The sequence below is a fragment of the Ptychodera flava genome, chromosome 5 (assembly GCF_041260155.1).
Source record: "Ptychodera flava strain L36383 chromosome 5, AS_Pfla_20210202, whole genome shotgun sequence".
In the NCBI taxonomy this organism is placed as follows: Eukaryota; Metazoa; Hemichordata; class Enteropneusta; family Ptychoderidae; genus Ptychodera; species Ptychodera flava.
The window spans coordinates 30,486,349-30,513,392 of NC_091932.1; the positions used below are offsets into that span (position 1 = coordinate 30,486,349).

At 39.3% G+C, this 27,044-nt stretch overlaps 3 protein-coding genes across 4 annotated transcripts; 1 reads left to right on the top strand and 2 right to left on the bottom strand.

The window, feature by feature from the left end:
• Positions 1–1,781: 1,781 nt before the first annotated feature.
• LOC139133644 (uncharacterized) lies at positions 1,782–2,393 on the top strand. The gene has a single exon (XM_070700394.1). The coding sequence runs from the start codon at positions 1,782–1,784 to the stop codon at positions 2,391–2,393; it is 612 nt and encodes a 203-aa protein (XP_070556495.1).
• Positions 2,394–6,996: 4,603 nt separating this feature from the next.
• On the bottom strand, positions 6,997–16,125 carry LOC139133476 (uncharacterized). 2 transcript variants are annotated; one of them, XM_070700088.1, is made up of 2 exons: positions 15,778–16,125; positions 6,997–10,572 (listed from the first exon to the last, which is right to left on the bottom strand). In XM_070700088.1, exon 2 carries the CDS (start codon positions 10,511–10,513, stop codon positions 9,146–9,148), a length of 1,368 nt encoding a protein of 455 aa, XP_070556189.1. In that variant the 5' UTR covers positions 10,514–10,572; positions 15,778–16,125; the 3' UTR covers positions 6,997–9,145. The 2 variants fall into 2 exon arrangements, with proteins under 2 accessions (XP_070556189.1, XP_070556190.1); XM_070700089.1 differs by lacking the exon at positions 15,778–16,125 and adding an exon at positions 15,468–15,594.
• Positions 16,126–22,215: 6,090 nt separating this feature from the next.
• Positions 22,216–27,021, bottom strand: LOC139133477 (FAD-dependent oxidoreductase domain-containing protein 2-like). The gene is made up of 9 exons (XM_070700090.1): positions 26,869–27,021; positions 26,293–26,584; positions 25,841–26,141; positions 25,174–25,516; positions 24,736–24,981; positions 24,356–24,448; positions 23,839–23,968; positions 23,223–23,454; positions 22,216–22,600 (listed from the first exon to the last, which is right to left on the bottom strand). Exons 1-9 carry the CDS (start codon positions 26,879–26,881, stop codon positions 22,439–22,441), a joined length of 1,812 nt encoding a protein of 603 aa, XP_070556191.1. The 5' UTR covers positions 26,882–27,021; the 3' UTR covers positions 22,216–22,438.
• Positions 27,022–27,044: the final 23 nt, after the last annotated feature.

Consider the following 27,044-nt stretch of genomic DNA (forward strand, 5'->3'; position numbering starts at 1 on the left):
CTTTGGATGTCAATTTTGTTTTTTACATGCAAATACTTTTCATTTGAAATATCACTCGATAGTTTAGAAGCATGTTTAGAATAGTCAATGAATTTTCTAATTTTATATTGCAGTTATGCAAATTGCTTACCGGTGTAAATTATGCAAATTTAGGGATACGGCCTTACTTGATAGTTCAACATTGTCAGTTTTCTTGAATAAGAGATAATAAGCTTTAAAATGACATATGATGTGGCTGTATGATGTGGCTGTATGTGATGAAATATTTATATTATTGTTATTCAAAAGGGGTAAGTATTATTTTCAATATAAATATGAGAATATTGCTGTGAAACCAATTTAAATATCTCTTTCGATATCTATTTCATATTCTACATGCAAACACCTTCCATTTGATATATCACTCGATAGTTTAAAAGTATGTTTAGTGTAGTGAACAATGAATATGTAATTTATATTGCATGGATGCAAATTGGATACCCTTGTAAATTATGCAAATTAGGGGCTATGGCCGTAGTTGACAATTCAACATTGTCCATTTTCATAAAGAAGAGATAATATGCTTTCAAATGATGTATGATGTAGCTGTATGTTGTGGCTGTATGTGTTAAAATGTTTAAAATTTTGATATTCAAGAGAGGAAAATATATTTTTCAATATAAATATGAAAATATTTCAGTGAAATCAATTTAAACATGTCTTTGGATACCAAAGTTGTATTCTACATGCAAGTACCTTTCATTTGATATATCACTCGATAGTTTAAAAGTATGTTTACAGTAGTTAATAGTGAATTTTCTAATTTTATATCGCACTTATGCAAATTGGGTACCCGTGTGAATTATGCAAATTTGGGGGTTATGACCCAATGTGGTAGCTTCAAATTGTCAATTTTCTTAAAGTAGAGATAATAAACTTTCAAATGATGTATGATGTGGCTGTGTGCTGTGGCTGTATGTGTTAAATTTTTTAAAATATTGTTATTCAAAAGGGGAAAATATTGTTTTCCATATAAACATGAAATATTTCAGTGAAATCAATTTTAATATCTCTTTTAATATCCATTTTGTATTCTACATGGAAAGGCCTTTCATTTGATATATCACTCGATAGTTTAAACGTATCGTTAGAGAAGTTATCAATAAATGTCAAATATTATATCACATTTATGCAAATTGGGTACCCTTGTTAATTATGCAAATTAGGAGGTTATGGCCCTACTTGGCAGCTCCACATCGTCAATTTTCTTAAAGTAGAGATAATAAGCTTTCAAATGACGTATGATGTGGCCGTATGTAAGCTGGGTACATTAAACTCCTAAACTAAGGCCCTTTTTGTGGATTCGCCGCTCGCCTAGAATGGACGCCGGCTATGGAGACACGTTACAGGTTGTTATCCTGTGTATTTGTGATTGGACTGGTGTACGGGGGAAGTGAGCTACTTCTACAACAAACTGACCAGTTCCATTTCTGGCTGGAGAAAAGTGTAGGCTAACATTTGAGAAGTTTTCGTTTGACAACCAAGTGAACATTTCGACAGAATTCTCATTACGTTTTCACTCCACAAGTCTCACTCGGCGAAATCCTTTGAACAGCTGTGACATTCCTCGACAAATTTCCAACCCACATGTTTCTTTACTTTTGTTTCGCGCCGGAGACGTCGAACTGAATCCCGGCCCTAGGACGAGACAGATGAAGCTCTCTGCTAGAGGCGATTTAATTGATACTGAAGAAATTGAAACAGACGAAGAAAGCGGTGAATCATTGATACAAATTGTGAAGATGATTCGAGATGACATCAAAGCACTGAGAAAGGACGTGAATCAAGTAAACAAGTCAGTTCTTACTATGCAAAGGAAACAGGACGATTTAATTGAGGAAAACAAGAAGCTCACACAAAGAATAGAAACTCTAGAACGTGAAACTCTGGGACTTCATAACCAAACATGTCGCAATAACCTTATTATTAGAGGGATACAAGAAGCTCAAGGTGAAACATGGGAAGACTGCGAAAATGCAGTTCGTGTAATGTTGAAAACGGAACTTGATATTGAACAAGCGGACAACGACACAGTTATTGCAATTGAACGTGCGCACCGACTAAACGTGAAAATGAAAAGGGGTTCACCACGTCCAGTTATAGTGAAATTTCTATCATACAAGACACGTTCGGCAGTGCTGCAGAAAGCGCGTTCTGTTCTGAAAAAAGATTCACCAATATTTGTCACTGAAGATTTACCTCCTGTTGTTAGACAGGCTCGCAAGAAACTCATACCTTTCCTTGTCAAGGCTAGAGATGAAGGTAAACGAGCAATTCTATCGTATGATAAATTGCTTATTGACGGTAGAAAGTACAAACTTGATTCTGGAAGTAATGAGCTAACTCCTATCTAGTGGTGTGGCCAGGCTATCATCGCCAAAAATCGCCAGAGTGTGAGTCAGTGTCAAGATGAACACTTACATGCAAGAACTGCTGAAAATACACATTCGATAACTGCTTGGAACGCCAGGGGTTTGAAAAAATACACAAATGACATCGGACTGAAACAGTATTTCTCTGCATTTTCTATAGCTTGTATAACAGAAACTTGGGCAAGATCCAATGATGATTTTTGTGACTGGCTGCCAAACTACAAATGTTATTCGTCCTCGAGAAAACGTAAGGGAAATTATGGAAGATTTTCTGGTGGTGTGTGTATTTATGTTGCTAATTTTATTTCTCGTTTTGTAAGACGCATTTTCAAAGATAACGAGAACTCTGTGTTTTTGTTCGTTAGCAGAAATGCTTTTAATACACCCCGTGATTTAATTGTGTGTGGCGTGTACATCTCACCAGAGGGCGCCCCAATTTATAGAGAGGGTGAATTAGATGGCATTATTCGTTTGGAAAATTGTGTTATGGACATTTGTTCTCAGTTTGAAAATGTTGATTTTATTTTTCTTGGCGACTTTAATGCTAGAGTTGGGGACTTGCAAGATTTTGAAGATGAGCACATTACTGATGATACGAATGCCACAGGTACTTCCCAGCCTGGCTATGAAATTGACCACTTTGATTTACCTAGAAAATCACGGGACAGGACTGTAAATAGATTTGGTCAATCCCTAATTGAATTCTGTTATAAACAACATGTACACATAGTAAACGGGCGTTTTACCGGTGACAGTGAAGGGGACTACACCTGCTATACAAATAACGGAGCAAGTTTGATTGATTATGTAATGATTAGCACGTCTTTGTTTCAATTCGTTGATGACTTTAGAGTTGACACGTTAGACATTTCCGATCATTTACCTATTCAATGCTGCTTTTGTTTCCCAAATGAGTATGACACTACAACTGACGGAGATATCAGTACAGATGTTATGCAACTCAATGTATGGAAGAAATTTCGTTGGAATTCGCTTTTATCTGACTCCTTCAAACACAAATTACAAGACGAAGGTTTTGAATTTTTGTATAGAATTTTCAGTCAAGCTGTTCAGGACAAGGATTTGAACAAAGCTGTAACGACTTTGACTGATATATTCACAAGAGCTGGGGAGGACATGATGACTACAAGTGGAAAGAGACGTACAACAGACATACCCTCTAACAAACCATGGTGGGACAAGGAGTGTTCTCGCGCTAGAGACCGGAAGTTCGAACTTTTAAATACATTTCGTAAATCAAATAAGGGAGAAGACTTAACAAAGTACTCTGATTCCAGAAAACTATTTAAAGAATTATGTAAAATGAAAGCGGAAAACTATAAGAAGAAACAACGGGACACTTTATTACATCACGCGAACGATCATACGAAATTCTGGAAGACAATTAAAGAAATAAGAAGCAATAAGTCGGTATCTACCGCTGATAACATCACAACAAATGCATGGTTTGATTATTTTAACACGCTACTAAATAATTCAGTTGTTGTCCAGGATGCCGTTTTTGAACGGAAAATTGCCCTTGATTTAGCAGACCACGATGCTTTTTGTGCTGCCTGCGACGATAATACTCCTTCGGACATTAACAGAGCTATTACTATCGGGGAAGTTTCGAAGTGTATCGACGCCTTACAGAACTCTAAGTCTCCTGGTCCTGATGGACTTGTGAACGAAATGTTCAAGAACTGTAATGATGTCTTGAAACACTGTTTTTGTGAACTGTTTAATTTGATTCTTGCTTCAGGTGTATTCCCAGAGAGTTGGGGTAAAGGTATTATTTATCCCCTTCACAAAAAAGGTAGTTTTACAGACGTCAACAATTTTCGTGGCATTTCCCTTTTATCATGTATGAGCAAAATGTTTACTAAACTTATTAACGAGCGTCTGGTCAAATGGGTAGAGGAACAGCATATCATTGTTGAATCACAAGCTGGTTTCCGTAAGGGCTACAGTACGATTGACAATATCTTCACTTTACAGTCTATTGTACAAAAGTATCTTTCTCAAAGAAGAGGCCGCATGTACTGTTTATTTATAGATTTCTCTAAAGCCTTCGATCGGGTGACTCACAGGTACTTGTGGCATAGACTGATATCCTATGGCTTACATGGGAATGTACTTAAAGTCCTTAGATCCATGTATAATAACATCGAGTCAAGTGTTCTGTGTAATGGCGGACTAACCGATTATTTTAACTGTAATGTGGGAACCAGACAAGGGTGCATGCTCAGTCCTCTATTATTTAGTCTTTTTATCAACGAACTTGCGTCATATATGTATATAGAAAATGGGGGGATTTCAATTAATTCGAACTTTGACAACGTTGGAATTCTCATGTTCGCTGATGATGTAACGGATGTTGCCGATTTGCCTATAAAATTACAGAGAAAGCTGAACAAACTTGAGATATTTTGTAATCAGTGGGGCATGTCGGTCAATTTAGACAAGTCAAAAATCATGGTATTTAGAAACGGTGGGATATTGAGGGGATATGAAAAATGGTTCTACATGGGTTCTCCAGTAAATGTTGTCAAACATTACAACTACTTGGGTATGCTAATGTCATCACGACTTTCATGGTCACCAGCTAAAAGTAATCTGTGCATGAAAGGAAACAAAGCTCTTTATCAGATAGAAATTGTTTTCAAGAAATTAGGAGGGCTCCCCCTCTCACAAGCATTTAAACTCTTTGACACATGTGTTGCTCCGGTAATTTGTTACGGAGCTGAAATTTGGGGCTTTGAATACTCACCTGTTATTGAGAATGTACATTTTAAGTTTTGTAGATTTCTACTTGGTGTAAATTCTAGTGTAAACCATGAAGTACTTCTTGGGGAATGTGGTAGATATCCACTGTCGTGTATTTACATGAAACGATGTATCGCCTATTGGCTAAAACTTGTAGCTATGAATAACAACCGATACCCAAAAGCTTGCTACGAAATGTTGAAAGATTTAGACCTGGCAGGCAGAGTGAATTGGGTAACTAAAGTGCGTGAGATTTTATTTCGATATGGTTTTGGTATCGTTTGGCTTGAACAAGGAGTAGGAGATCCAAAGTTATTTCTCAATCTATTTCAAGACCGTTTACGGGATTGTTATAGGCAAGAGTGGTCGGCGTCAATCAATGATTCGCCACGTCTTCGCAGCTATGTCCATTTTAAATCCATGCTCAATCCCGAACTTTATCTTTCGTGTATTAACGTTCCAAAATTCAAGGTTGATCTTGCCAAACTCCGATGTTCAAGCCATATGTTACAAATTGAAACCGGACGACACTGCAATCCTCCCATACCTGCGAATCAGAGATTTTGTCCATATTGTAGTAGTATAGGAAATTCGCTAGTAGAGGACGAATTTCACTTTGTTTTACTTTGTCCATTATACGCAGAACTGAGAGTTGATTTGATACCTTTAGGTTACAGAATACATCCAACACAAGAAAAGTTTTTTAATCTCTTAGCAAGTAACAACAATCGGGTTCTTTACAAATTGTCAATATTTATTCACAAAGCGTATAAGATTAGAGATGGCTTTATTAACCAACGAGAAACGATTTAATACTTCTCTGTGTAGTTTTTCGTAGCTGTCTTTTGTAAATAGCGTTAACATGTTTTGTCTTTCTCCTGATTTGTGTTCTGTAGCCTTAATATGCGATGGGCTGAGGCCTATGCATTTTGGAATAAACCAAACCAATATAAAATACCATTTCCTTGTATATCTAAATGCATCGTGCATCTTGTCAACAAAGTTTCCATGTGTAATTGCTATCATTATTGTTGACAAACGAATTAAGTTCAGACTAGAATTTGTAAATGACGGCATTGTGTAATATAGGCAAGGCAACCTCTCTCTGCATGGTCAATATTCTCTGTTTCAAAGTATAATTGACAAAATAGGGAACAGTTAAATATACATCAATAAATTATCAAAAGTGGCGGCCATTATGCCTCTAAAATTTCACTTCTAGTCCTATCTCAATGCTTTAACGTTGTGTATGGGTGACTCAAAAGATGTGTGACCGAGTGACTTGCATGGCAACAAAGTTTGGTTCGTCGGTAGAAAAATATACCCAACCGTTTCCCTAATGTGAGTAGTTCTGCTTACCTACGATTGGATTCCGACTTCAAGTAGTATGCGCCTCGAAAATGAAAGACAAACCGTTGCTCAAACTTTCCTTAACTTAAGGAATCTTTCAACCATTCTCTTTCAAAATCAAGAATAAAAATCGCGGGTCACCAAACAATTTTTGTATCGGACAAACAGCCCAAGAATTACTGATATTTAAAATTAAAAATGGCCGCAATCCATGTGTTAACTTTATGGAGAAAAATAAATTTTCGAATTTCGAAAATTAAGCCGGTAAAGAGTTATTTTACACGAAGAGCTTTAAAATGGGCCCCCACAAGTGGTATATCAGAAGAGAATTGTAAAAGTTTGAGAGTCTGAATGTCTGTCCCTGAGGTGCGTTCTACCTTCACGTGACTGTGAGTTTGTGTCCTAGTCTCGGCTAGTCACGATCCGGACTCAAAAGTTCGGAAACAAATGAAAGGAAGTGAAAAAGCTGTTGTAAGCTGCAAAGTGAACATATTTATTGATGATTCCAATACATCACACACAATAAAACATACAATTCTATAGACAAATTAGCTGCTTCGTGCTTTCGGGTCTGTGTCTGTAAATACTGTCCCGGGATTGCAACATCAATTAGGGGTTCTGCAAACCCAAACGCACCAGTGTGTAAGATTTGCCGAACGGTAAATTAAACGGCTGAAGTGCTGTGAACATCTCGCCGTATGTATTAAAGGGCCAGCAGCTGTAACTCTTGATGATTTGTTTGACAACTAATTTTTGTTTTTGGTCTACCTGTTTCTTGTCCTACTTTCTAAAGCATGTTAGGTACTCAGTATTCACCTTCTAAACCCAGCTTGTGAATGTGTAAATTGCATTACATTTGTTACAGTTGACAAGTGAATTATAGTCAAGACTAGAATACAAATGTGAATAACAAAAACAACAACAGTGCATTTACACGTTTAGACACTGTGTTGACAAGTTAAATGGGTGTTTCGATATATTAGGAGAAGAAAAAGAACAATAGACAAGAACAATATCAAAAGTTACATCTACAGGCTCTTTGAAGGTGAGCATCTCCATCGTAGGGGGCAGCATTTCGATAACAAGAATACTAGTGAAGATCACGAGTGTTTTCCTAACATATTTATTGCTCGCCGAAAGCCATGGAGTTTTCCATGAGAGGACACCAACCATTAAAACATTTGACGTGAAAATGTAACATTTACTTAATAAGAATTAGAAGCTGACAGAATGAGATAAAAATTTAGATTGGACACCTCGAAAGTAGTGAGAAACAAATGACCTCAGTTGATCTCCAAGGAGAAACTCGCCATTCTTTAGGGCATTCCCTCGCCATAAAATTCTACCATCCTGATAAAATTAAAATCGATCACTCAAGATGTCAATTATTCCCCGAGTTCAATGAACATTACTCACTATCTTAAAGGGATACAGTCGTCGGAACTGCTCTTAAAGATCGTATGGGACCCATGCGACCAATACAATGTACACACTGTATCAAAGGTACGGTGATGATTGATGAAAGTTAAAACATGTCTGCCATAAATTATATTGATGAAAAAAACTCGCACAGGCGCAGTTCCGACGACTGTTTCCTTTTAATACCATGCTCATCTGGGCCATTACTTTCTAAACACTGTATCAGTAAAATACCGATGAGGTTGACGACGGCGTATTGGCGAAATTCCACCGAAACGAGCATAAATGATGCAACAGTGAATATAAACGATGCTCCCAGCGGCTTCACTGTTCAGTCTCTTTCACGGCACTTGTCGAGCAGAGCACTCAACATTTTTTTCAGCATCCAGAAAATCCAGTGAGATTTCGAAGACTGCAGAACCATGCAGTGACAGTGACCAAAATTAGCTTCTACCGTGACTGTCAACGTTTCACGCAAAGTGAGTTTCCGGAGAAGCTGGTACTGCTCGAAATAATACAGTACGGAAAACTTTTTGGGCCAGTAACCGTTACTAGGGGTGATTATTTTCCAATATTTCTGTGCTGTATGTCAACTGCAATTTCTTGTTTTACTCCCCGACGCATGTTGAGGCACCAATAACATAGCTTGTCAACAGAATGCCATTACATGTAAAATGCACTATTATTGTTTACAGTTGAATTATGATCCCGACCAGATTGTAACTTGCCAATAATGTCAATGCGGTCTGCACGTGTACAGACTGGGTTGACAAGCTTAATATTGTGTATCTCAACATGCTTTGGGGAGTAGAACTAGAAACTGTTGTTGACATACAGAACAAAGGTGAATAAAAATCATCAAAAACTACAGCGCCACTGTCGCTTTTTAAGCACACAGAGCCTGAAAATCCCATGATTTGCATGAAAGAAAAATCAGTAGTCAAACTTGGAAGTCGAAAAGGGAAAGCCTTAGCGCAAGTGACATGTAATTCCTTGGCGAGGATTTCGACGAACTTTAAGAGAAAAAATCTGTCGCGTTTTGCAAAAATAATGACAGGCGATATGTTTAACGGATAATGAGAGTGCATTTCGAAAATCGACGACAAAATAAACTGACGTAGAGGGACACATATCCAGAAAAAACCTCATGTAACAAGAATATAGGTAAATACTTTGTCAATCCCATTTAAAAATTGACCTCATGAACCATTTGATGTCGATTTCACTTTTAAATATTTCTCGAAATACATTTTCTTTTGTTGCTCATAAATTTGCATTGCGTCGTCATACAATTTCAGATCCCAGACATTGCGCCGGCGCAGTTCATTCAGTTCGTAGTCCGTCAGACTGTACCTGTGCGGGTTGGAGTTGACGTGGACTTCGGATTCGATGGGTATGCCAAAGATGTTACTCAGCATATCTTGAGACGTTTTGAAATCTTCGGTGATCCCAATAAAGGCCATGTTCTGCTGGAGGTTTCTCTTGGCGATTAGGTAGTGTTTTTCTTCAACCTTGGGTATTTTATAGGCGTCCTGTACCTCGACCCCGCCACAGCAGTCTTCGAATGTCACGTCGATATCTGGGAAGTCCCCGAACTGTAAAAGCCTCACGTAGAAGTTATCCATGTCCTGGAAGTGAAGGTTCGGGTGCTTTCTTAAGTAATCAGCCAGACTGGCCGTTCTGGCCATATACAAGAAGCAGATTCTGTGCACCCCAAAGCAGCTTTTGCGTTTGGCATAGTAGTACGTTGAAACGAGTCTGCTGATTGGCTCCCTGAGCCACGTGACATACGCGAAAGGTCGTTTGGGATTGGCGAAATCATGGATGCCGTAGGTACGTTTTGAGTAGTACAGTCGCTGCCTGGGGTCCTTCTGTTGGACAAGCTGTTTACTTTCATGGTACAAATCTGAGCAATGCGCTACCCTTTTGGCCTGCAGCTGCCCGGTAGCATTCAGACCAGGTATTCCTTTCAGAACTTCTTCAACTGATGTACCTCCTGATTTAGGCATGTGCACAAAAGCTACACTGGCTTTTCTGTACTCGTCGTCACTGCTATCGACAGCTGAGCGGAGGTAAAAGTTAGGCAACGGCTTGCGACCGGCATAGCTGTCCCACGCCAAGCAGTCTCGCATATGCCCAAACAGGGGTACGCACCTGTTGGTCCTGCTGCGGACTAATTGCCTGTCTTCCACAAAACACCGGTGAACGTCCTTTGGCCTATCTTGCTTTTTCACAGGGGTAGCTTTTACAACAGCTTTTTGTACTGTTGGCACAGCGCCCTCCTTTGTCGCGTTCAACACTGCAACTGTTGGTACCACGTTGGAGCCCTCTGGCTCCTCCTCTTCAGGCGTGACATGCATAGAGCCGTTCGATTGCTTGGTCTCGTAGTCTTGCACTGAGCCGTTCAAATTCTTGTCCCCAAAGTCTTTTGATCTCAGGTGTTTATTTTGGAGTTGTAGGACGCCATTGGAGCTGGTCAACTGGGAATTATATCGAACGAACATGAACGACATAAAGACGCAAGAGCAAATTAGGAGAGACAGCACAACACGGCGGGTTCTCCACATTCTGGACAGAGCTGTATTTTTCTTCTCTAAAACTTCTGAGGTTAAAATACGTTTCGCACCTAAAATAAAGTAAAAAACAATTGTGTTTGTAATGGTTTGCTTTGTTTCTGACATTCCTTAATTTAACATTAATTATTTTTGTAAAACTTCACTTTGAAAATTAACTATAAGTAAGTGGACGAGTAGGAGGCGGTTTACGGAATTTAACGCTACAGTTTGCCAGTAAAACTCCGAGGCCCGCAGGGCCGAGGAGTTTTATGGCAAACTGTACCGTTAAATTCCGTAGACAGCCGACTACGAGTTCGCTTACCGTGTTATACCACGAATTTGCCGAGTTTTAGAGCCTTGTTTGCACGCCAAAAGTTTTTATTCTTAATTTTAGTGCATTGCACGTTGAAACTTTGGCAGGAAAACATTGACGCGTTTTGACACCTTGTTGAACGAAAATATAAAAAAATAACCCATGATTGGATAAAACAAAGTTGACATGTGTTGCTATTGTAGTGCGATGACGTGGTTGAGCACCTGGTTTTATTTGAATTGTATGAATTATGTTTGCTTGATTGGTTGGTTGAATGAAGTGAAAAGGTGTTTGCAGATCGACGTTAGAGTCACGCTTGCTTATTTGGGTCAAAAACTTTGAGCAGCATACATGCAATTGCTGAGTAGTAGTTCGATATGGTGGATGAAGTACAAATGAAAGCTGTATCCGGTGCACTTCAAATACCAAATCCAAAGATGGAAAAGAAAAGTCCCCTGTCACGCCAGTGCTAACGGCCACAATCGGAAGACCAAGCTACACAGCCACGTCAGAGAAAGGCGCAACAGAAACTGCAAGTACAAAAAAATACCGTCAATGACGCTGTACCTTCTCTAATGTGTGGCCAGGTCAGGTAATTGGTTGTTGGCATGGAGTTGTTGGTAAATAGTTGATGATGTAGGGGCATGAGGTGGGATATGGACCCAAAGAACCCAAAAGATGATTAAATACATCAATCAAAAAAATTCTAAGCTACAGTATAAACTGCCTAAAGATAGTTCAATGTGGAAAAAAGTTAAACAATTCAGAAATAAGAATTAACAGTCCAAAATAGTAATGACGCACTTCCTTACTGACCTGAGTGCATGTGAAATACACAACCTGGCATCTGTAAATTAAATGTATACCAAGTGATCATTTCCAGTAACTTTTAACTGTTTCTAATGGATTTTCCAAAGAGTCCTGTGGAAATGATGAAAAACGCTTATCTGGTCTTGTGTTTGTATAACCTCATGGCTGATAATTGTCATAGTATTGAAAAAAAAATGAAAGTGAAGAAATTACTGTTTTAATAGGCATATTTTCCTTGAAATACATAACCGTGTAAAGAATATATGCTAAAAGTGTTTAAGAGTAAATTTCTTTTCAAAAATAATTTAATTTGTGACCAAAGGATTTTTATTCTTTGAGTTTACAAATTCAAATATTGCAATTTGTTCAATCATCTTGTGCAGTGCAAAATTTATAAAATGACTGAAAAACAAAAAATGGCAGAATTACATTGTTTGTGATGTAAAATTATGGGTTGACATCACGATAACTGTTAATCTGTTTGAAGTACTAATATACTATAATTTAAAAAAGAAAAATTCATGCAGAAACGGTAAAATATATTGTCAGCAATGTAGTGTTAATTTTGACTTTACATCAAAATATGCCTTTGCTGAATACCAAATATATAGGGCGAAATATCAGCCATGTTCAGCAAAATCCACACAACAGCATTGATCCTTTTCTAATTTGATTTGATTTGCTTATGTTATCCTTGTATGACAGTCAGTACAATATGGAACTTGAACACAACACAGTGAATAAGTATGCTGTAAATGAAATGGTGTGGCTGCATCCACATGCAGCAATAGGAGTGCCTTTGTCTCTCACCCCTCATTTCCAACCTGTCCCATCCCTGAAAAAATAGTTTGGTCTTATATTTATAATGTTAATAATTTCTGTATTTGTTAAAATGTGCGCATCTCAAAAACTTTTGATCATAAACATTTTCATTGTTTTTTATGGCTGACCAATCAGTTAACCTGTTTATTTTGAATATTTGCGCATTTTTCCTCAGTATTTGACATTTTCTGAATACCTTCTTATTCAGTTTGTCATTTTCTAAAAGTTTAAATGCTCCATTGTGTGGTCAAGCTTTCCACAAGCATCAAATGTGGTACTTCATATAGGAGGGTCTGCCTCTAGAGGGCGGGCATCATGAACACTCCTGTGTTTGTTGGTTAATTCCTCCACGTAAACTTCTGATTGTACTGTAAACATTGAACATGGCCGACGTCCGATTTTCCTGTCTAGAACTTTCACTCATTTTCGTTCATATGACTCTGAAACTCCAGGAAACGATTGGGAAGAAAGGGTTATCTTGAAATATTGAGGTACTCGCCGATATTTTGCAAAATTAAATGAGAAAAAAAGCAAGGAAAATGCCGACAGGCTTACACAATGACAGTTTTCAGACTCGGGGGCATATGATCATCTCTGCAGATTATGCAACAGGCCCAGATCACGTGAGGCCATGAGGGGATATCCACGCAACTCAGTACCAAACACTAGCGCTCACAGAGTGAGCAAACACAAAGTGAGTACCCCTAACGTCAGCTCAGTAGTCTGTAATACAGTAGATTGTAGTCAACTAAGAAACCTTGGAGAAAGGCTTAACACTGTGGCTATGCCGCTAAGTCCCTTTTGATTTTTGTCATAGCTCAAAATCGTTCTCCCACACCTCAACCTGAGCCATGAACACCCCCACCAGTTTATGATATGACCCATCACAATGGCATGACGTCCACGGATCTTGACAGACGGAAGTCTTGACAGACGGAAGTTCTTGACAGCAGCATATTGGTTTTCAACTGTAATACCTTCTCTGTCTATAAATAGACACGAGAAGGTAAAAAACAATACGTCTAGATCCACAATGACTGTGGCACTGCGTGTGTGTTTCCTATAGCTAGATTTAACTTTACCAAAGGCGACTGAAATCTCCACATTCAGTGTATGACAACTGACTTTGAAGTCTTAAATTTCAGCTTCGAATGATCATGATAACAATAACCCTAACACAGAAGTGACATTTGCCACCACTAACTATCAGTGGTTCAGGATGGTCCTACTTAAATTTGTAAATCTCAAATGTCCCATGGACCTGGTAATGTATTACCTTGAATTAAATGTTTATTGGACCAGTTTAATGTCATATTGCAATCAATACCGTTATTTCACGGTGACCTGTAATTGATTTTGAGATGTACAGTCATGCAAAATTAATTCAGTCCGGTGATTCTTTTAAAGTGTCTTTACTCTGTACTTGATATTGAAATAAATTTCTTCTGGTTAATGTCTCGCATTTGTTTTTTTTACTCGTCGCCACGTGATTTTTTTTGTTTAAAGAGTGTCCATTTTACAAGTTCTTTTGTTTACAAGTGTCCGATTTACTAGTAAACCGGACAGTTTTTGACAAAAGAACTGTCCGATTTACTGATAAATCGGACACTTTAAAACAAAAGAACTTGTGAATCGGACACTTTTTACACAAAAGAAAGGCAGGTGGTAATAATAAAACATTCGGTTATGGAAATTAGAAAGCATGGTTAGAACAATGGGCACGAGGCGGAGAGTGGTATAACTGCTAACATAGGTATTTTCATCGGTGGCAGATCTAGGTCACCACAGACTGGCTCCATGCCATGCGTTCTACTAGGCGCATTGCTACACAGCACGCTGGCCGGCAGGGAATACGGGTCTAGCGCAGCGCAGGGGAAGCATTTTAGACCACACCCGGCATCGGCGACTGGTAGAATAATTTACATTTAAATGTCAAGTCATACTTATACAAGGTCATTTGTTCAATATATTCTCTAAATAATAGGGCTTTCAAATCGCCACTCATGGTAGCGATTTTTAAACATTTCGGACCATGGATGCCTTTTCTGCACCAACTTTCGGAAAATCTTAACGCAAGAGTTGACAGGACACACAGACACTTTCACGGATCACGGACTGAAAATTATGGACACTACAAAAAACTTGTCTTTATGAGATCTTCTTTTGATAAAATATTACATGCGAACAAGTTTTACGATTCAAAAGAAAAAAATTGAAAGAACGTAGCCTAGTTGTGGGCGAATTTTATCATTTATCCGTCATCGGGTAGTGTCACCGACTTTCTTCGGATATGCCGCTGAGGCTGGCGCCGAGTAGCGTCATTTTCAGCGTCAGTTAGAAAGGTCACTTGAGGTTGAAGATGAAGATCACCGCCGCGATATCACAGCTTCCCCGACGTGTGCTATGTTTTTGCTCTGAGAGATAAACACAGGGCCCTCGCCCTGCACATTCACTAATTTACCGTACGTGAGTTAAATTCTGTGTACAGATACCACATGCGACAGCGATGTAAACTAGTCTATCGTACCTCTGCGATAGCTAGTGACCATATTTCCGTCGAGACAATACAATTCAGCTCTAAAAATACATCTCTTTGTCGGAGTTGCTGGGTTTATTGTAAACTATGTGGCTTGGGTGGATTACGTAACTCTTCACCAACGCAGAGGAAGGCACTGTGCACTGTAAACGTCAGGTAAATTAAGTTGACGACATTCACAAACAAGCTTGACCCCCGGAGCGAACAAATCGTATTATCGTGTCCCAACGACGAAAAAGGCTGGTATTATTTTTCACATCCGATTCCCGATGTCCAAATCTCGCTAAACTTGCATGGTATGGTCGCGCGAATACTGCCACACACCTCCCATTTAAGACAAAGCTGTTTATAATCATATCCGTATACGCTGGGCCTGCCACGAGCCATAGAGAAAAACTCTCACTCACCTCCACAGAATATTTGCAATGAAGACTTCATTTAAACAACGTAATATAATCTATGAGAGCTACATGGACGGAGATTACCTTATTAATTATATCAGCAAATATTAAATTAATTTGAATTCCCGCTCTTTCATCTCGCTTTCGAAAGACATCATATTCTCCAATATGTTTTGCGTCGGCAAAATGACACGATAAGCGTACACACCGGTAAAAACAAAATGGCCCTCGTACATTCGTAATATTCAAATTGTCGACGTCTTGTCGAGATTACGTAACCATCACAAACCTCAGAGAGAGTACAGAAACGCTAAATCTACATCGACATTTCCCTTCATTCCATACAAACGGAACACGCAAAACATCACCTGTGTTAAGACGTTATAAAATTTACCTGGTTCCAACTTGAACTCTGTTCACAAACGATGATTTAACTGCGATATTCGACACGACAGACGCAGCCTCGCGTTGAAAGTCACCACCAACACACCAAGGCAGGCTTTCAACAACCGAACGACGAACATGGGATTGGTAGAACCAAGATTTCCTCGTGGCACGAAGATAGTCGTCTCACAGACACACAGTTATCATGCTGAACGTACCTTGATGACACAATAAACACACAAAGGTAATAGAGACTCGGTCAAAAAAAAGAGAGAAAAGCGTACGCTTTAGCCAGGAGCGAAGCTTACAGAGAGACAGCCAGACGCTGAAGTACTTCAGAGGTACCGTCAAAACAATAGTATCTGGGAACTGTCATGATGACGCCCTCCTCGCTCATACTGTAGATTTCTTTCGGTTGTCGCAATGATACTTTATATGTAATAACTATACGTGGCGTCTTCGCCAACCTTCGTGACATTAATTAAGGATCCCGCTCCCTACACGCAGAGGGAATGTGGATCGAAATATGGTTGTTCACTGATGAGCGCTGTGGCTGGAATGGAACGTGCACGCGAGCGCCTCTGAACTGTCGTCTGCTGTCCCGGCCTCAGAAATGTTAAGGTAAACAATTTTTTTTATTTTTGCAATGTAACTCACTGACGATAGAATGTAAAATATAGAATGAAAACAAAGAAAAAAGATGTGAAAATGTAACCTTTTACCTGCCAGGCTTGTTCACGTTCAGTACGCGACCAAAACAGACTGAGTAAAAAGAAATGCACATTTGAAAAAATCTTTCGGGTTCTATTGAAAGGCTTTCACTAAAACTGAAAAAAAAACTTAAATGTTCTTCTTTGGAATATTATATTGGAAGGTTTTTACTACAAGGAGGACTAAAAAATATGTCCTTTCTTCTGCGCATGACGAATCCACGGAACGGAATTTGCTACATTAGCGTACGCTTTAGCCAAGAGCGAGGCTTACAGAGACAGCCAGACGCTGAAGTACTTCAAAGGTGCCGTCAAATCAATATCTGGGAACTGTCACGATGACGCCCTCCTCGCTCATACTGTAGGTTTCTTTCGTGCATACGCATACAATCTTTCCCCAAAATATACAGGATCAACTACAATTCTGTTAGCGCTGAAAACACTTTACATGTCGGTTGTCGCAATGATACTTTATATGTAATAACTAAACGTGGCGTCTTCGCCAACCTTCGTGACATTAATTAAGGACCCCGCTCCCTACAGGCAGAGAGAATGTGGATCGAAATATGGTTGTTCACTGATGAGCGCATGCAGTGGCTGGAATGGAACGTGCACGCGACGACAGCTATGCACGTGAGCGCCTCTGACTGAACAGTCGTCTGCTGTCCCGGCCTCAGAAATGTTAAATATACAAGGGTATGCTCATATGAACATTGAACCTGACGATGTGCGTTACAAAAAAGGGGGGACAGGGGGGACAGATACTATTACCCTCTAAAACGTCCGCAAAAGGTATTAAACAAAGTTTTTATTTTTGCAATGTAACTCACTGACGATAGAATGTAAAATATAGAATGAAAACAGAAAAAATGTGAAAATGTGACCTTTGACCTGCCAGGCTTGATCACGTTCAATACGCGACCAAAACAGACTGAGTAAAATGAAATGCACATTTGAAAAAATCTTTCGGGTTCTATTGAAAGGCTTTCACTAAACCTGAAAAAAACTTAAATGTTCTTCTTTGGAATATTATATAGGAAGGTTTTTATTACAAAGAGAAATAAAAAATATGTCCTTTCTTCTGCGCATGACGAAACTACAGAACGGCATTTGGCATTTGCTATATTCATGATATTAGCGTATTTTGCGACGTTCGAACATACAAAGTCACTACCGGATAACGGCAATTTGTAACGCACATAGTCAGTATTAGCGATGCATTTATTCTCGGTCATATTTCGAATATCTACTACATGTCTGTCATTTTCTTAACTTGATGTGTGGTACGATGCCATTTCAAATTTCATACGTCGTTTTCGTTACGGAATTCGACTCACTTCATCGGTAAATAATGTCGTCAAGAAATGATTTGCACACCCTTGTGTGTATATATCATTATTATACACCTACTGCCGTAACCTATGGGAGTTTGACCGTCCAATAACTTTCCATATTTTGTATAGTACGCGGAGTCCCGAATGCGGGCGACGCGCCTGTTTGACCTTTGACCTAGCGATTATCGGATGTAAACAAACTATTTTACGGTGAGTTATAGTTTACGGTGAGTTATAGACACAATAACAACTTCCACCAAAATGTATTCGTAGTATAAGGTTTAAAACACGCTAAACACAAAACTGAGTCTAAATGCAATTGATTTTTATTTTAACAAACTGATTACAGCAAAAAACAGGATGGTTGGACAGTCTCGTATACATTACGTTTACCTTTTTGTATGGCCCACATAAGTTTTGTAGATATCATTGTAGATAAAAAGAACCGACTCATTTGAGTGAAATACTAATCATGTAACACTATACTCAACTGTTTATCCTTGTGTGTCTATAAAAACAGATAGGCATCCGTACGCATACATTGCATTATGGTTTGTTTAGCCAGAGTGCTGTCCTAATTAACTTCAGTCCTTACTATCAACTCACAAAGTAATTTAGCAATTCCCTTGTGTGTTCTATCCAGACACTCAAATGAGTCGGTTCTTCTTATCTACGATGTTATCTACAAAACTTGCGTGTCACGTACAAAAAAGTAAACGTTATGTACATGAGACTGTCCAACCATCCTGTTTTTTGCTGTAAATTGAAAACATTCGGCGAAGTTTGCTTGTACTGCACTGAAAATTAACCCAAGAGACTTGTACGTAGATCGCGCGCGTTCCACTCATATCGCGCGTGCCGGATCCTCAAAATTTACCATAGAATTAGTTTATACGGACGATTAATGGAGGGAGGTGTATAATAATAGGGTTATTCACAAAATACAGCCCTGTATGGACGAGGGCTCTGTGAGTGACGTATTGGACGAGCCGAAGGCGAGTCCAATACGTCACTCACTGAGCCCTCGTCCATACAGGGCCGTATTTTGTGAATAACCCTATGTTATGTGAAACGACACAGCGAAGGTCGCGCGAGCGTATACGAATAATGCACGTATATATCATGTATATGTGTGAGTCGTTCCGCCGCGGCGTTTAGCATCAAAAGAATGCGGTCGATGTGGTCGCTTGTGACGTTCAGGTATTGACACGGTCCGACCTTGATCTGGTTTTGTAGCTAAGTCGGCATTTCAATCTGAACGGCATTCTGTTATAAATGTCTTACACAGTTATCATCACAGTTCGTATTTACATATAAGCTGCTTAGTTTATTCAGACTATCAATTCAGAACAACAGAGTACCCGTGGTTCACTTTGCTATATTGATGGTCGAAATTCATCACCCGTTCGATCGAATTGTAAGTAGTAACCATTGGTGTTTTTATACGTAAAAGACTTGAAAAAAGGTAATTTTCAGGGGAATTCGCTATACCACACGCCCTCTACCAAAACAAAAACTTTCAATTATAACCCAGTCTTTTTATATGCTTTTGACGATTCCTCGGCAAACACGCGAAAACAACGAAAACACATATTTGGTGCATGCCCGAGAAAGAGGAAGAACATTTCCCGACCAGTTGATTGTAAATTTCCCGCCTGCCCGGTAACAGCTCACTAACATACGATACAATGACGCCCCCGCCTGTCCGCAGTCTGTGAACATCGTTGTTGTTGTTGTTGTTGTGTTGTTGTTGTTGCTGCCTGCTGCTGCTGCTGTTGTTGTTGTTGTTGTTGTTTATTTTTTATTAGAGATACACCATTGCAATTAACAGATTATTTGAAAGCAAACAACAGTACGTTTGATTGTTTAACGTTAAAGACTAAACAACATTTTTTTTTATTTTTACGCATTTCTTCCAGGTGTACAGATCCGGGTCTTAACTCCTTTTCAACTTTATATCTGAGAATAATTTCATTCTTTAAAACAACATTTACAGAGATTTTGGAATCTGTCACCCAATATTTGTGGATTGACCACTTGCCAAGCAAAATGAAGAGATTGACAATGAAAGATACATCATTCGATCTGCTTTGACTCAAATCATGATTAAAAATTATTTCATCATTTGATAATTTCACACAGTATTGGAGGTAACCACTTAAAATTCTAGAAACGTTGTGCCAGAGATGTTTTGCTAAGGCACATTCAAGAAATCTGTGCTCTAAAGATTCAACACTAGAGCAAAACCTCCATCACATAGTGATCTACTTTTTCAAGTAAAAAAGATACTTCGGTGTTACAAGGTAGAAATCTATGAACTAACTTCCTCTGAAACTCACGAAATTTGAATTCTTTCGTCGTATTGTTAACATTTTTCCAAATGACAACAGTGTTTTCGTCGAATTCGCCATTTGTAGCGATGTATACCATTTCGTTAATTGATCAATATGAATAAAATTCCTCTTTGCAAAGAGTGTGTAAAAACCTTTGAAGACAACTTTGAAAGATGAAGGATTTTGAAATCTTTGCATACTCCGTAATCTACATCTTCTGTTGCTGCTTATGACTTACAGAATACATTATATTTTTAGACCATACACACAACACGTTCTTGTTTCTGACATTTTGACTGGCGCTGTACCATGCATTTAAGACGCTCACATAAATTGTGAAATTTGTAATCTTACATTTCCAGTTAATACATTCCAGAACTGTTTGCTTGAGGAGATCGCTCGATCTATCCAACTCAAGGTATGGCCATGGTATTGCAGTCCAGGTACTGCCTTTATCAACAACAAGCCTAGTAACCCATGATGCACTGACAGCTTTGACCTGGTTACCTAAATTAACATATTCTACTACTTCTTTGGCATAATCCTTTTCTAAAAGTACGTCTTTTCTTCTTGATGAAATTGTCAATGAGATTGCTGTTATTTTTGCGAGGAGTTTTGTCATATGCTGCCCAGACTTGCTGTCATGTAACATTGGTAGCCTAAAACATGGCTTCTTTGCAAAAGAAATTCACAGGCGGCCGTTGATGGCGTTGTCCTCTCGCGTTCATCTGCATCGTTTGTTACACCACAGGGCCTCAGAAATGGCTATTTAAGTCAATATTACAGCGTTTTTCTTTCTTTTCCAATGTTTCAAATAAACCAGCTGAAGAGCACAACACTTGTGTAGCTGTCTTTTGTGTAGCTTATATTGGCATGTATAGTGCGCCCTCAACGGGGAATATGATCATATGTAAATGCGACCTTTAGTTCCGTGACCTCTAGCCATGCCTACTTCCCTCGCCATATGGCCGGCCATGCGTACAGACGTCGCTGTGTTTACTGTACTAATTTCCCAATTAGTACAGTAAGCATAGCGAGGACAGAAAGTAGGCATGGCTAGGGGTCACGGAACTAAAGGTCACATTTACGAGGGCGCACTATACATGCCAATACAAGCTACACAAAAGACAGTTACACAAGTGTTGTGCTCTTCAGCTGGTTTATTTGTAACATTGAAAAAGAAAGAAAAACGCTGTAATATAGACTTAAATAGCCACTTATGAGGCCCTGTGGTTACACCAGTGTTCTATATAGTGAGAAATCCTCACCCAGCCAAATAGGCAACCTAATCAATATATCATGACTAACCAAACCGAACCCCTGTACCATGTACCGGCTAGCAACTTCTTTACAGCATTTAGGATGGATTCTTTTTGTGTCAGGAGGCGGGCTCCGGAATAGGAGGGATGGAAAGGTGGCTAACTTACAGGCAGCGGATCGAATTTGCTGATTGACCCGTGGACATCATGAATTTAAAATAAAAAAGTCTGGGTATGGGTACCGGATATGATTTCGTTGCTTTCGGGGGTTTGCTGAAGTATGGTAAAACATGACAAAGACAGTGGTAAGAGAGAGCCTTGGAAATTGTATTGGAGAGGGCAGGGAATGTTTTGACTCCTCTCTATCATTCTTTGTCTGTCAGTATAAAGTGGTTTGTTAAAATTACCCCAAAGAGTGTGTCGAGATACAAAGATTTAAGTTGTCGACACAGGCTGTAAGTACTGTCAAGTGTTGTATCGCTGACAAGTGAAACCAAGTCGAACCCGTGAACTCGATAAGAGTTAATCTAACAAAACATTGCATTATCGAACATACAGTGACAATGTGTCGGCAAGCCTTATATTACTATGTCTTTAGTGACAAGAAGGGAAAATTGAATGAAATGTTGACAAAATATTGGTCAATTACTTCCATTGTGCCAGAATTTTGCTGTGCACCATAATTTCGTTACCAATAAATATCTTCGAGAGTTAGGGGAATGAGGCACGAGCTATCAGTAAGTTATCTCATGCTTATCAAACTGTAAGTTACAATCATACCAGTTCTCACGTTCGCTTTACAAAGAGACAAATCATAGTAAAAGTTTATATGCTTTATTTCATTGACTATGAAGCACAAGTACAAAGAGACGAAATGAAAATCTCTCTTTTTCTCATGTAAAATGCAGTGAAAATAAATAAAGGTAAAAGAGGTGGATAAAATAAAAATGTCCAACGATGTATTCTCAAAGCTGTGTCTTAAATTTTCTTTCGCGGCAGGTTATGGTAAATGAGCTTAGGTCTCTGAAGCATTTCTCATTCGACAAGGCCGAGTCTACATTCTGACGTCACCATCTTTTGGGCCATTTCCATCTGACGTCTGCGTTCGATCTCTTCCTGCGACCAGGGCTTGTAGTTCTTCTCCCATTCATCCTGTTCGAATAACCGCTCGAAGTGATCACCTCGCCCGATGCCGATCTGGTGAATAATACGGAGAGTTATGATCAAAATTGCGCATATTTATAGATACTTCTTTGCTTTACAGATCAAAATAAATTGTCAATGGCGACACGCATAGGGCTGTAAGAATTCGAGTACAAAAAGTGCTAGTGTAAACATAAAATTGCATTTTCACATGTAGTTTCGTCACTTTTGTACCTGTCACTCCAAACGAAACTGTGTCAATGAAGGATATATGAGCGCAAGAGCACACTGCGACGTTATCATAGATGGCGCCCTAACGTTGGGGTGCAAATGCTTTGTGGATGTTAGAGCTTCAACTTGATTAATTTATTTTTTCATCATCAATCGATTTTTAGTGACAGCATTGACACTTGTAGCATGCTTAGGTCAACGTTTTTAGCGTTTTTGTTTCTGGTCTTTGGTGTCACTCTCGGCCATACAATTAATTCCAATCTATATATATGCTATTTATCTGCAGCGGTAAACTGATAGCAATGGATGTAACTATAACTTTGCCGTTATTTCGAAAACGTTCCTACTTCACGCAGGGGAGATATGCTATCGATCTCAGGTGTGGAGGAAAGCTTCCTCTTCAGGCCTGTTAATTCCGAAATCATATTATTGTGGACAAAATTACCTGTCTGTTGAGTAGGTTCTTGAGTTTGTTGGTGAATCTGTTTGGATTGTTATCGCCCACGAAGATCTGTTTGTCGGCTCTGACGACCAGAGATCCTCCGAGGTGAAGATCTTCTTGCAGTTGGCCATGTTTGTATGAGTAGTAAACACCCTGCGGGAAGGCTGTACATTTACAGTCACGTGGATTCATGTCACCTGGTTTGAAAAACTCTGTCACGCTCATTTTCGGGAACCTGAAAAATATATGAAAGAAGTTGTTTTTAACATTAGCATTATACTGCCGAAATCCAATTTTATCAGCTGAAATGTAATTAAGTGATGCCTTATACATCGTCATCAGTGCTTAAGATGTTAAATCTTCTTTCCACATGCTCGTTCAAATTATTGTCGGCTTGTCAAGTTTGAATAAGGCAAAGCAATTTCATTTTCTATGACCACAACTGTCTGAAATTGAACATTTACTCAACATTTGCATGTTAGCCCTTACAATAACAAAAAAATAATCGGTGTTTAATCCCAATACTAAGTTCATTTTACCACAATATAGTGAAATTATCCTGGACCAGCGATCACAGTAAAACGAGCCATGGTTTTTATGATTGGCTTGATTAGCTTACCTGTGGTGATTATCCTCGATAGTGACTATCATCATGTGTTCCTGCTTCATGAAGAAATCGTTCTTCATAACCCATTCACGTGGTAACTCGTAGTAATACTCCACTGTACCAGTCATTTTGTCTTGGCCACCTACAAGATGAATGTAAGGTAACGTTAGAATACAGGTATCTTTCTAGGACTTCGTTGATAGAGGGCGTTGGGACAGCCATGTGAGCACCTTCCTCCATGGTAGCACAGTACATAGCCAATATTGGCGAAGATATGGATATCAAGAATTGTTTGTACGCTTGGGAAGAAACTGTATTATCCATATATAACAATAAAGATGTACCCGAGTAAAAATTGGAATGTACATAGCTCAGTTACTGATGCAAACTTCTACAAAGCATAACTATCATGTACTTGTTTGAAACTTTGTAGATTTATATCAACACTCATGAACACACACAATATACAGGTATATTGAAAGTAACGCCAGCCGTTTTGTCTGTAAGTTAAGCTCCATATTGTACTTACTTTCTTTCTCCTTGTCTTGTGGTTTGAGAATCACGACATCACAGAGGTAGCCCTGTCCCATCTGATAAAGCGCTGACGTGGTGCTAACACGTTCTGAAATACAAAATTGACTGTTGGTGAATTCTTTCCCAATTTTGTATCAGCTATTTCGCACTCTCATCTTAGCGGTAGATCACGTTCTCTATTAAAGTGTGCAACTTGATTCGTGCATGGAGGAAACGTTCGTCGGAATACAGCACTGATCAAGCGTGCTTCCAGTGCCACATGAAAATGTGAAGTATTGGCTTCAGTTTAAGAAGATAATATATTACGCTCAAATAATAAGAAACAAGCATGATGATATCCTATTGACATGGACAGACTTAAATCGATGCACTTACCGATCATGAACTTGGACAGTTCTTCGGCGTCAATCGACGGGAAAGTTTTCTTCGGCAGTTCATCGCCGTCGTAGCGGGCGCACAGCATGTGACTGAGGGTGCGGACATTGTAACGGAAGCCATGGATGAAGCCGGAGGCGGCCCGTCTATCACGTGACTGCATTGAAGTGCCAATGAAGAAGAGATCGGGAACAGTCGACTCCCAGTGTTCATCGAGGACAACATATTTGCCTTCGGTGTGTGTTTCTGAAATATAAGATATTACAGTGCTGTTGCAGTGCAGTTAAGTTGAACGAAGTTATTTTCTATAAAATTATGCATATGAAATGGATAATACGCTGTGTAACATCTGATTTGAGTACAATGGGTCAAAGTTAACGTGGCTATGTATTTTAATCGTCAATTCTGAGTGCTAAATGATCTTCGTGTAAATCTTACCTGGTTTGCAAGTGTCGTCAAACATGTCGATATTGATGAATTTCCACCCCGTGGCAAGGATGACCTTATCGTAGCCTTTGCTGGTGAACGTGGCAGTGCCCGGTGGGTTCCAGTGTGGCAGTTCCATCTCGAAGGTCTGGGTGATGGTGCCGTCTTCTTCCTTGACGAACTTCTTGGTGTCGCACTGGCGGAGAGCGTGCAAGGATTTCAAGTGGTACATGTCGAGGACGTTGTTGTTGACGGCTCGCAGATGTCCAACGAAGTGAGAGTCCCACGCCAGCTTGACAGGTGTGCGCGTGCACATGTGAATCATAGCCGCACTGCCGGCTAAATGGTCGGCGCACTGTCGGTCAAAACAGAATAGCAAAACAAAGCTGAGTACATGTATATGGACATTCCATTTGAGGAGTAGTCTTTTAAAATTTATCCAAAGTATTTGTTGTGTTTTGTAACTTTATATTTGTTTTAACCCTACATTTAATTTTAAATAAAATATATTCAAATGATGAACTGTTAAATGGTAACATTTATCACTGCCCCCCCCCTCAATTTTTTCGCCGATGTTTATTATGATATATTTTGTAAAACAAATCCTTTCATTTTAATAAAAAGCGATGGAATACACGATTATCAAAAACGCCAACAACACGAGCTACGGATATCTTACCTCAAAGGCACTGTTACCGCCTCCAAGAATCAAGACCTTCTTGTTCTCATATTCCTTCAAGTCGAGTGTGTGCTCCTGGTAAGTGTCAGCGTGTTCTATGCCTTCGATGTCTGGGTTGTGTGGAAGGATAGGTCCAGTACCGACCACCAGTACTTTGCAAGTGAATTTTTTACCGTTCTGGTCGGTGATGGTGAACCTTGAGGGATGTCTCGTATCCATGGCAGCCTCTCGGTGGACGTTGACGATGTTGGTGTTCAGACGTATTTTCAGGTTGAACTTGTTGGTGAAGTCACGCATGTAACTGAAACGTGAGAGAAAAGGTCGAAAATCAATCGGTTATGTCGAATTGTGCTCTCTTCCCTATAAATTAAACTTGGGGTATAAATCTTTTATTTGAAAGTGGCTTCTGTGCCATGATTTTAAAACCTAACTAATAATTTTTTGCAACTTACTCGACAAGAAGGCCAGCGTCCGGAAAAAGGTCATCTGAGTAGTTGAAGAAGGATATGTCATCTTCGTCACAGAGCAGAGAGTTCCAATCATGACGAAGATTGAACTCTCGCTCCTTGAAGTAGTTGTGTTTCTTGTTGATGGAGATCAGAGTGCGATGACGTGGGTATTTCTGGTAGAAGGAACCAACACTGTCGTTTCTCTCGAGAACGATGTAATCTTTGCCGGCTTTCTCCATGCAATAGGCCATCTGAACACCGGCAGGGCCGGCTCCGATGACGATATATTCATAATCTGGAGGCAAAGTAAGATATAACTTAGTAAATTTAGGGTTTTTCGAGGTACAGAAGCTTGCGTGTTCACGTTGCGTATGATTGTCCAAGAAACTTTAAAAATCGGTGTGATGCAGATGGTGTAGCTTTGCGATATGAAAGTTTCCGTAAGTTATAAGTTCAATCTCTTTCTTTTCATTTCGTGTTAGGTCATAATAGCGTATTGTTGATGAAGAAACGCGAATGTGAATGCACAGTTTGACAATGCAAAAGGGTGACCAGGACGATAAAAATATTTCAAATTACCTGTTTTCTCCATGGCTTTCACTCAATAGATTTGTCAACTTTCCGAAGATTTGGGAGCGATCTATAACAGAAAACGAAACATTCCATTGTAACAAGACGATGATAAATGGGGAAATGATTGATACTGTGCGAAGAAGACATAACATCACCAAATATGTTGCAGGAGCCGGCCGCTC

Bases quoted from the DNA above. Each gene is read 5' to 3' on its own strand.
- LOC139133644 (XM_070700394.1), top strand. From the start codon at position 1,782: ATGATTCGAGATGACATCAAAGCACTGAGAAAGGACGTGAATCAAGTA.
- LOC139133476 (XM_070700088.1), bottom strand. From the start codon at position 10,513: ATGTGGAGAACCCGCCGTGTTGTGCTGTCTCTCCTAATTTGCTCTTGC.
- LOC139133477 (XM_070700090.1), bottom strand. The intron at 23,455-23,838 runs GTAAGCTAATCA...TATATTTTTCAG, and splicing joins ATCGAGGATAATCACCACAG to GTTCCCGAAAATGAGCGTGA. The intron at 22,601-23,222 runs GTAATTTTGTCC...ATTATTCACCAG, and splicing joins AGAACCTACTCAACAGACAG to ATCGGCATCGGGCGAGGTGA.